At 43.9% G+C, this 11,455-nt stretch overlaps 2 protein-coding genes across 3 annotated transcripts in view; both read right to left on the bottom strand.

Annotated features, from left to right (window-relative positions):
- Positions 1-2,425: 2,425 nt before the first annotated feature.
- Positions 2,426-8,159, bottom strand: LOC135560152 (uncharacterized). The gene is made up of 4 exons (XM_065001403.1): positions 6,586-8,159; positions 4,301-4,442; positions 3,703-3,941; positions 2,426-3,042 (listed from the first exon to the last, which is right to left on the bottom strand). The coding sequence occupies exons 1-4, from the start codon at positions 6,822-6,824 to the stop codon at positions 2,847-2,849; spliced, it is 816 nt and encodes a 271-aa protein (XP_064857475.1). The 5' UTR covers positions 6,825-8,159; the 3' UTR covers positions 2,426-2,846.
- A 94-nt stretch (positions 8,160-8,253) lies between these two features.
- palm3 (paralemmin 3) overlaps positions 8,254-11,455 on the bottom strand; it is a 37,255-nt gene continuing 34,053 nt past the window's right edge. For both annotated transcript variants that reach the window (XM_065001400.1, XM_065001399.1), the window contains exon 8: positions 8,254-10,936. In XM_065001400.1, coding sequence (XP_064857472.1) covers positions 9,852-10,936 — 1,085 coding nt within the window. In that variant the 3' untranslated portion in view covers positions 8,254-9,851. The remainder of the gene's footprint in view (positions 10,937-11,455) is intronic.

The following is an 11,455-nucleotide window of genomic DNA, read 5'->3' as shown; positions in this document are numbered from 1 at the left end:
ATCCCCCTTCTCTCTCACACAGTCACACTTTCTCTCTAGCATCTCATTTACCCCCCTTCTCTCTCTCACAGTCACACTTTCTCTCTAGCATCTCATTTATCCCCCTTTTCTCTCCCACAGTCACACTTTCTCTCTAGCATCTCATTTATCACCCTTCTCTCTCACACAGTCACACTTTCTCTCTAGCTGTCTCTAGCCTCCCCCTTCTCTCTCTTCCTGGTTACTCAGGTCCCCAGTTTCTAACACCAGACAGAAAAAAAAGATTCTGCATCCCTGCTTCCCCTCCCTGCTAAACCATTCACAGTGTGATTCACAGTACTGTGGGTTTTAACACGCGCACACACACACACACACACACACACACACACACACACACACACACACACACACACACACACACACACACACACACACAGTGCCCTGGGTTTTGGCACGCGCTGTAAGGAATCATTAGCAGAGACATGTGGGACAGAACAGAGAGGACTGGGGGTGAACCAATGGGATGAACAGTAGATCTGGGACAGTACGACAGTGTGCAGCGGTCCTGGCCTGGCATACTGCACATTACATTCAGAAAACAATGCCATGTCCTGGACGTGATTACATTCACATAACAATGCCCTGTTAGAGCGGACAAGCCTGGACACCTTCACTATGAATGGAGGAACATGGGATAGGACATGGGGTGATGGGTTTATAACTGGTCATAGGGGCATGCCCTGCAGGCTATTCATTGGTTCACCTCCTGCCCTGCAGGCTATTCATTGGTGGGAAAATGTTGTGGATAGAGCTAGAATATCAAGATTGGACATGCACCTTTTTACAAATAAATGATATTGTGACAGACAAGGCTGTCCCCTCTAACCATTACATTTCTATCTTCAAAGTAGATCATACTTTTTACAACATATAAGAATATTGGAAACGTGCAAGTCAACCACAAAGGTAGTGTACATTGGGACGCAGCCTGACTTGGATTCCAACAGTGAATACATTTCAAATGGATATGTAAATGAGTGTTCCTCCACTTGAGAAAATAACAGGTCCTTGGGCTATGAAAGAGGAGGGACACACACACACATGAAAATGATGTTTCGCCACAGTAGGGAGGAGTAAACATTTAACTATTGTGAGAAAGAAAGCTCCTTAAATCCCTATTTAGGATCACACACACACAGACAGACGGTCTTGTTTAACTACCCTTGTGGGGACACACAATTGATTCCCATTCAAAATCCTATTTTCCCTAAACCCTGACTCGAACTTTAACCCCAAAACCTAACCTGAACACGAATTCTTGCCTTAACCCTAAACGGCTAGAATTAGCCTTTTTTCTTGTGGGGACTGACAAAATGTTCCCAGTTGGTCAGATGTTTTTTTGTTTACTCTTTGTGTGGGGCAGCTCTAGCAGGGCAGAAATTTGACAAACTGACTTGTTGGAAAGGTGGAATCCTATGATGTTGCCATTTTTAATGTCACTGAGCTCTTCAGTAAGGTCATTCTACTCCCAATGTTTGTCTATGGAGATTGCATGGCGGTGTGCTCGATTTTACACAACTGTCAGCAGCGGGTGTGACTGAACTAGCCGAATTCACTAATTCAAAGGGGTGTCCACATACTTTTGCATATATAGTGTATTTTACAGGGAGCACAAAGCTGACCTCCAATGGGACTGTCCCAGGATATTCCCATGTGCCGTGAGGTAACAGGGAGTTGGGAAGATGCAGATCAGTGGGATATAATATAATAGGCTAATATCTCTCCTCATTAGCAACGAGGCTAAACTTGATGAAAGGAGCTTCAGGAAATGTGATCATCATTAAATATACATTTCCCACAGGGGGTATTGCATATAAACTTCATATTTTCTTTTATGGCTGGCAATTATTTTATATGGACAACTAGTAGTATGTAAAATATGTTTTCCATGTAATAAACATTGAATTGAAAACATTAAACCAACAGCATATTACAAATGAGATCTGTAACAGGAATTTATAATCTGATAAAGCGAACCTTCTCCACACAAGAAGGACTACACTGTACCAGTACCATGGTTACATACAGTGCATGGCACACACTGTGACATCACTTTAAAGGAGCCCCTCAATACCTAGTAAGTTTATGGCACCTACCTGTTGATATGGTATCGTCTGTGCTGGTGACGACGCCACTGGGCTGGAACGTTCCTGATCTACAGGGGACCTTCTTATTCTTGTTGTGGAATTTGGGACGTCGATCCTACATGTACGTCATGTCTAATCAGAACCAAGTACCCAAGTAGGACCAAGTACCCAATAGTTCTGAAAGTAGGTTACTCTCTCCCTGGCCCTGTCCATGTCCGTACTCACACCCACATTTCCCCCCTTGCTTGTGCACGCCCACATCTGCAGAAACACTCTCTCTCTCACTCACAAATGACAAATTGTTCACTGTTCCATCCAGTTTAATCTGAGAATTAACAGTATGAGCACTTTAATGCATGGACAAATGAGGTTATGCCAAATTATACAAAAGTAATCCAATTATAAAATACTTTTCTTTCCCATTGTGCATCGAGTCCTAATGACGTCCCAACATTCCTGCTGGATCCCACTGTCTCTGTGAATTAGCTTCAGCTCTGGGACATTAAATCAGTCTGTGAACGTAATTACATCTGTTAAAGAAGCAAAGAAGACAGAATAATATGACAAATCGTGCATCTTTTTCCCCCAAAATTCTACAGGTCATCGACAAACAGTAAACACAGAAATGTTGGATTACAAAACAGACGACAGAAAACGTGTCTCTACATCGGTCTCACGGCCCCCACTCTCTGATCGAGCTTCGTCTTCGTCTCCTCCTCCTCAGTGTTTCCAGGGGAGCTGATAGGAACCACAGAGGGCATCCCCCGGCTCCATCACCACTGGCGGCGGCAGCCCCATACACTCCACCTGTTTCCTGAACTCTTCCATCTCCTCTTCCTCCACCTCTCTCCCACCCTCCGTCTTCCTCAGCAGGTACAGGTCCGTGGACTCCCTCCTCCTGGAGCTCACCTCCCACCTAAAAAAATAATTATACTTTACTGTTGTACTTTGCTTTCTTGTACTCACACCGGCACTTGTTTTTTTCCCTGTCACTGGTTTAGCTGATTCAACTCTTACCCTACGAGATCCAGAGCCTGCTGGTTCTTCTGTTCTACCTGATAATTCATTTCACCCACCTGGTGTCCCAAGTCTAAATCAGTCCCTGATTAGAGGTCCAGAGTTGAGTTTGAGGGTGATAAATGCTATCCACTGGTCACACACACTGGTTGAATCAATGTTGTTTCCACGTCATTTCAGTGAAATGACTTGTCTGTGCCCAGTGGGTGTTTTGAAGAACGGTTCACTTGCAGTGATTGTAATGCAGTATGTGGTTGTTTCTACCTACCTGACCTGAGTTGAATAGCCTACACCAGTGTTTCTCAACTCCAGTCCTAATCTACCCCCCAACAGTACACATTCTTGCTGTAGCCCTGGGCAACCACACCTGATTCAACTTGTCAAGGCCTTGGTGATTAGTTGACTAGTAGAATCAGGTGTGTTTGTGTGGACCTACAACAGAAACGTGGGTACACCTGGACCAGAGTTGAAAAACACTGGAATACCCCATAACAGTAAGTTGTTCTGGATAAGAGTGTGTGCTAAATGGCTCAAATCTACAATTCTATAAATGACCCACTTCATCACCAGACAATCTGGGCAGGAGGTCTCCAGGAAGACCCCAGTGAGGTTGAATCGGCCCCCCACGTCGAACTGGAAGGTGCTGTTGTCGTTGATGAGTGAGATATTGTAGGTTAGAGACTCGCATCGGCTGCCGAAACGGTTAGTCTGGGTGTAGTGGACGGTTGTGGCGGTGTTGGAGTTCTGGGTGGTGTTGGGGGTAGAGGGTGAAAACTCCATGGCGATGCCGTCTCTGGTCTGTGAGAGAGATGAGATGTGATTATTATTCGTTTTCATACAGAAACCACTATAGAAACAATCCATACAACATACAAAATTGTCACAGAACTATTACCGGTACAATGAACGTGGAAAGGCAGGTTAAAGGTAGCCTAGTTGACAAGTGTGCTAAAAATCTATTTAAAGGGTCAATCTGCAGATTTTACATCCATTTTTGGACTTAAACATTTATTATATGTACCCATTGATTCTTGAAGAACAGAACTTATAAATGCCCCATGAGCTTAGTTCAACTGTCATACCCCATACAGAACCCCAAATATAAGCTTGTATAGGGCTCTAGGGAATAGGGTGCCACATAGTGGATAGGGTGCTACCTTGAGACTCTCCAGGGATGCAGGGTGGCTCAAGCTGCCTGCGACGAGGGCCCATTTCCTCAAGAGCTGCTGGTCTAGTCGTGGTGGATCCATGGGCTTAAGGAGGTCCTCACAGGCTAGAGCTGCAGCAGGAGCTGATTGGCTAAAAGACAGGAAGTACAGGAGAGTCGTGGCACATAGAGCGAACATGGCTTCAGTGTCTAGGTCTCACTATATCTATGCACCAGTATATCTATCTACTGTGGGTCTATCTATAGCTATAGAATCTACGATATGTATCACTATATCTATCTTATATATTTATATGTATCACTATACCTACAGCATCTATCTACTGTATGTCTATGTGTCATTGATGTGTCTGTGTGTATGGAACACTGGTGCTGGGATAGAGGGGTCCAGTCTTATAGCTCTGCTATGGTACAATGTTCTTCAATGTCAGAAAGTTCCACAGTTGCAGAGTACCAGTAAACTGGCACTTTTCCAAGGCAATTCCAAGGTTGCGAAATAAAAACGATACTTTTTGTTCATCTATGTTCTGTGCTTATCTGGTGAAAAGTTACATGCTTTTATCTGAGACATTATTCCATAGTGTCAAACATGAAACAATCCATGAGACTCATTTACATCTAGTGTTCTCCTAACTCTTCTAGTGTTCTCCTAACTCTTCTAGTGTTCTCCTAACTCTTCTAGTGTTCTCCTAACTCTTCTAGTGTTCTCCTAACTCTTCTAGTGTTCTCCTAACTCTGCTAGTGTTCTCCTAACTCTGCTAGTGTTCTCCTAACTCTGCTAGTGTTCTCCTAACTCTGCTAGTGTTCTCCTAACTCTGCTAGTGTTCTCCTAACTCTTCTAGTGTTTTCCTAGTTTTTCTAGTGTTCTCCTAACTCTTCTAGTGCTCTCCTAGTGTTCTCCTAACTCTTCTAGTGTTCTCCTAATTCTTCTAGGATTCTCCTAGTTTTTCTGCAGGCATACAGTGTATCAATTGTGTTATTGACTATATGTTTGTTTATCCCATGTGTAACTCTGCGGCCAGGCCGCAGTTGTAAATTAGAACTTTTTCTCAACTAGCCTACCTGGTTAAATAAAGGTGAAATAACATTTTAAGAATTGCTCTGGTACAATACGAAGTGCAATTAACCTGTTGTATGTTCAGAACACTGGTGTGGCTTAGCATCGTACCGCAACGAGGTATTTATTTAACAATTCTAACTTTTACTTTCATGTCTATAAATGCCTAGTTGTGGAAATTGGAACACCCTGGATAAAAACAGGTTTGTATTGTTCGTAGAGATTCTGCCTTTGTTGACAAGAAAAGTTTGGCTTGTGAAACCCTATGGTTTTAGAGTTGGTTGATTTTCCGGATTGACTGACCTTCATGTCTTGTAAAGTAATGATGGACTGTCGTATCTCTTTGCTTATTTGAGCTGTTCTTGCCATAATATGGACTTGGTATTTTACCAAATAGGGCCATCTTCTGTATACCAACCCTACCTTGTCACAACACAACTGATTGGCTCAAACATATTAAGAAGAAAATACATTTCACAAATTAACAAGGCACACCTGTTAATTGAAATGCATTCCAGGTGACTACTTCATGAAGCTGGTTTAGAGAATTCCAAGAGTGTGCAAAGCTGTCATCAAGGCTAAGGGTGGCTACTTTTAAAGAATCTAAAATATATTTAGATTTGTTTAACACTTTTTTGGTTACTACAATGATTCCATGTGTGTTATTTCATAGTTTTGATGTCTTCACTTTTATTCTACAATGTAGAAAACAGTAAAAATGAAGAAAAACCCTTGAATGAGTAGATGTGTTGACTGGTACTGTACTTCAAAATACACAATATACAAATATCTTTAAAAACCTAAATACTCTTAAAACGTGACAACATTCTATCGAAAATATTTTGGGGGGTATTATTTAGGTTTATAACACCACAGCAGATGAATCTGATGCGCAGGCTAAAAGTGAAGCCCGACAGCGTTCTCTACTACATGGTTTCCCAACCCTCTCCTCGCCCCCCAGACGGTTCACATTTTTGTTTTAACCCTGAACTGGCACACCTGATTCAAATAGTCAACACCCAAAACGAGCTCCTGTAAAACTGCAGGCCTTATCACTGAGAAAGTGTAATGGCATCAGCTCCTTATTACTGAGCTCACCTTGTATTGAAAAGGAGATGAGATACCATTACCTTAGCTTGAATAACATCTTTAATGAGACCAAACAGGTTTATGTTACACAGAGCATTATGGATACTGTAGTTAATCATGCTACCCACCTCATCACCAGGCAGTCTGGGCAGGAGGTCTCCAGGGAGACCCCAGTGATGTTCCAAAAGCCCCTCATGTCTAACTGGAAGGTGCTGTTGCCGTTGACAATGGAGATGCTGTCGGGTATATACACTACTTGCACCAGCCGCCATGCCGGTTCCGGTTCTGGTGTTGGTAGCAGATGTAAACTCCATGGTGACTGTCTTATCTCTGTGAGAGAAGAGATGTGGTTATTATTAGTTTTCATACAGCAGCCACAACAATCAAAAAACAATTACAATGAATAATGGGGAATGACAAGTAAAATGCAATTTAATCCAAAATGGCACCCTATTCCCTACATAAAGCTTTAATTTAGACCACGGACAAAAGCAGTGCTCTACATACAGGGAAGAGGGTGCCATGTAGGGAATAGGGTGCTACCTTGAGAGCTAATATGGTTGAGAAATACCAGGGGTGGCTCACACTGTCTGCGACGAGGGCCCATCTTCCCAAGAGCTGCTGGTCTAGTTGTGGTGGATCCATGGGCTTAAGGAGGTCCTCACAGCCTAGAGCAGCAGCAGGAGCTGATTGGCTCGAAGACAGGAAGCAGAGGAGAGCTGTGGCATATAGAGCGAACATGGCTTCAGTATCTAGGTTTCACTATATCTATACACCATATCTACAGTATATCTATCATATCTACAACATGTATCACTATATTTATCTTGTATTTCTATATCAACAGTATGTCTATACTTCATGGATGTGTCTGTGTGTATAGAACACTGGTGCTGGGATAGAGGGGTCCAGTCAAAGCTCTGCTGTCCTGCTATGGTCAAATGTTCTTCAAATGTCAGAAAGTTGCACAGTTATAGTGCCAGGAAAATGACTCCTTTCTATGGCAAATTCCAGGATCGCAAAAATAAAAAGCTTTTTTTAATGCTCATCTCATGTACAGTTGTGTGCTCATTCAAACCAGTGATCTTTTGGTTACTGCCCCAATGCTCTTAGCCACTAGGCTACCTGCTGCCCCATTTTTATACTCTCCCAATGAATACATTTCTTAGTAAGAGTTTTTTCTACAGACAAACAGTATTGCTTTGGTATAGTATACTTAAGTAATAAGGCATGAGAGGGGTGTGGTATTTGGCCAATATACCACAGCTAAAGGCTGTTCTTATGCACAAATCAACACGGAGTGCCTGGATACAGGCCATGATATATTGGCCACATACCACAAACCCCTGAGGGATCTTATTGCTATTATAAACTGGTTACCAAGGAAACAAATGACTGGTTTTGTCATACCCGTGGTATACGGTCTGATATACCACAGCTATGAGACAATCAGCATCCAGGGCACAAACCACACAGTTTATAAAATACAATTGACCTTTGCTATGTTCAGAGCACTGGTGTGGCAAAAGCCTGTGTGGGAAAAAGTTAGTGTCTGCATTCCAAATGGCACCCTAATGCCCAAGAGCCCTGGTCCAAGGTAGTGCCCAAGGGACCTGGTCATGGGTAGTGCACTATGAAGGGAGCGGGGTACCATTTGGGATGCACAGTTGTGTGTTTGGACTCTTCCCGTCAAAGGTTACTCCATAATCTGTGTGTTTTAGCTTAGAATGGAGCAACATGGTAGTTTTTCATTGTCCAATGTTGACAAATGGTGAGACAGGAGACAGGACATCAAATAATATTTCACAAGTGTCAGTTTAATCACTAAACCATTATTGAATAGTTCAAAAGTATCCTGTTGAAAGAAAGATAAACATAAACCCCCACTCCCACTTGATTTCATGGTGGCTATATACATGTCAGAGTACTGTTTGTATTCTATGGAAAATACACTGAGAAAATAAAATGCATAGAATTTAGATATAAAAACATACTTTCCCTTTAACAATTGATAATGGACCAAAATAAGATTAAAACATGTTGACTCCAGTGCTTCCCACAGTTGTGTCAAGTTGGTTGGCTGTCCTTTGAGTGGTGGTCCTTTCTTAATCCACACAGAAAGCTGTTGCAGTTCTTAACACTGAAACCGGTGCACCTGACACCTGTTACCAAACCCAGTTCAAAGGCATTTCAATATGTTGCTTTGCCCATTGACCCTCAATGGATAACATGTACAATCCATCAATAAGGGATCATAGCTTTCACCTGGTCAGTCTGTCATGGAAAGAGCAGGTGTTCCTAATGTTTTGTACACTCAGTGACCTACTTTCAACCAGAGGCCATAGACCCTGGTCAACAGTAGAGCACTTTGTAAGGACTAGGGTTTCATTTGTGACACATGATGATGATCAGGACCTATTAGTGGTAGTTTTGAGAACTGCACTGTGATTTAAATGTTGTGGGAAAAAAGCATTGTTTTTCAGTTAGGGATTTGTTGTTGACGGTAATGTCCTAATGTTTGTTTTAACATTTGAACAAGGGATCCTCAACTAGATTCAGCCATGGGGGCGATTTTCTTCTTGAGCGGATGGTCAGGGGGCTGGAACATAATTACAAATCATTTGTAGACTGTAAATTGATCGCCCAAACAGATATAAAAAAAATATCTCCCCTTAAAAGATTTAGATGCACTATTGTAAAGTGGCTGTTCCACTGGATGTCTTAAGGTGAACGCACCAATTTGTAAGTCGCTCTGGATAAGAGCGTCTGCTAAATGACTGGTCATGATTCAACCCACAGGCCTTTCTGACACATACCTACTGTACTGGTCATGATTCAACCCACAGGCCTTTCTGACACATACCTACTGTACTGGTCATGATTCAATCCTCAGGCCTTGCATTGGACAAAAGAAGATAAGGGCCTTCGATAAGCATTTCCCTTGTAAGATACAGCATAATGGATCAAGACTGGTCTTTCATTCTCAGTACCAGCCAACAGTAACACAGCCAAGGCTAACAGGGTTGTGTTCATTAGAAAAAAACATGAGTTCATCAGGGTTGTGTTCATCAGGGTTGTGTTCATCAGGGTTGTGTTCATCAGGGTTGACTCGAACAGGGAGGGCCTACCTGGACCTGGTCCAATAAGAAAAACAATGGTTTTGAATTTTCATTTCAAAGCACTTTGCCCTACTGAACAAAACCCAGGTTCCTCAGGATGGGTAACTGAGCTATACCCTTAGGGAAGGAGATCCACAAGGCACTTCAGTAATAACACCATCTTACCACCCCTCATCATTCACAGTGTTAGAGGCAGACTCAAGTCCCTCTTGTAGTATTACACAGAGAAAGCATTGGAGAATTTGGTAGAGATAGAGAGCGAATGAAATGATTGATCACATGACAGAGCAGCACTGGCAGGTCTTGCGTTTGGGAGCCACATCGACCCCTCCCTCCGCCTCTCCCCTGGTAGCGGTCAATGTCTCTGGGGCGGCTGGAGCCTGCTCCCCCAAGGCCAGGGTCTGGGCCTTGGATGGGAACAGCAGGGGCTCCTGCTCTGGCTCAGTCCAGGGCTCCACTAGGGACACCTCCAGGAACTGGCCCCCAGGGAGGATGGCTGATTCTGGGGCCACAGAGGCCTCTTCTTCCCCCTCGACTTCCACTTCAGTCTTCACTTCCACATCGCCCTCTGCCGGCTCGCCTGCAGCCTCTCCCTCTGCGTCGGGCCTGGGGGTGAGTAAGGTCTCAGAGTAGACGGGAACGGCAGCCACAACGCCATCTGGGGCCTGCAAGTCAGACACAGGAGCTTCCTCTACTGGCTGTGCCTCTTCCTCTCCACCACTGTTTCCCACACCCTCCATCTGTCCTTCTCCTAAATATCCTATTACTGTGTCCATCTGTCCTTCTCCTAAATCTCCTATTACTGTGTCCATCTGTCCTTCTCCTAAATCTCCGGTTACTATGTCCATCTGTCCTTCTCCTAAATCTCCTATTACTGTGTCCATCTGTCCTTCTCCTAAACCTCCGGTTACTGTGTCTGCCTCTGTCTCAGTCCCTTTTGCTACTTCTGAGGACTCTTCAGGAGTTGTCTCTGGTTTCGCCTCCTCAATTCCTCCTTCCTCAGGAGATTCTGACCTCTGATTGGACGCGGCCGAGTTTACTTCCTGTTCCTGACCCGTAGAGGAAAGATCATTTGCCAGCTCGTCTCCCTCGTCATTGATAATCACTCGCTCCGCTCGCATCATGATCAGTCCTCCTTCCTCGATTACCGGAGCCTCGCCTGGCTCCGCCTCCGTGAACCCCAGGAACGTCATGGTAATGGCACCATCTTCAGGGACGACCGTCACTGGACCGTTGGTGCCGTTGTGCAGTCCGCCCTCCTCTGATGCATTGTGGGTAGCAGCCTGCCCCTCCCCCTCTCCTCTCCCATTGGTGAGGATCTCAGCTCGTTCCAATAGTGCTGCCTCAACTGTTCCTAAAACTGTGACAAGACAGACAGATCATAGTTAGGAAATGTTTCAATCATCTTCCCAGTCTTCTATCAGCAAGACCCTTGGCAAGGATGCACATTAATCTTACCAAGCTCTGGAAAATCCAGCTAGAATAGTGAGCACGGAAGAAGCAGGAGAGTGGAACATTTGTAGAAACTTGGAGAAAGTTATGGAGAGTAAAGGAGAAAGACAAGAAAAGAGGCCAGCCAATGGGATGAGTGATATTAGAAATCCAAAAGAAGTGAAGAGAGAGCAGCTTCCAGAATCAACGCTGTTCTGGACTCATGACAGAAGGTCCTAATGATAGGAGTGACATTTCAGCCTAAGGCATGTTGCCCGTCCCTGTGACCCTGAATCCAACCAACCAGAACATTTCCACTGACTTGGCTTGTGTTGTGTGCTCTTTGCCCCATAGAAATAGAATTACTAGACCCATCATGGTGCAGCCAAACAGCAGTGGTCTAAAGGAATTTTCACGTTCTAGAAATTCTATTTCTATGCTTTCCCCT

This window comes from Oncorhynchus nerka, linkage group LG15 (genome assembly GCF_034236695.1).
Source record: "Oncorhynchus nerka isolate Pitt River linkage group LG15, Oner_Uvic_2.0, whole genome shotgun sequence".
Classification (NCBI taxonomy): domain Eukaryota; kingdom Metazoa; phylum Chordata; class Actinopteri; order Salmoniformes; family Salmonidae; genus Oncorhynchus; species Oncorhynchus nerka.
The sequence above is the reverse complement of the archived record's forward strand: the minus strand, read 5'-3'. Positions and strand labels throughout refer to the sequence as shown.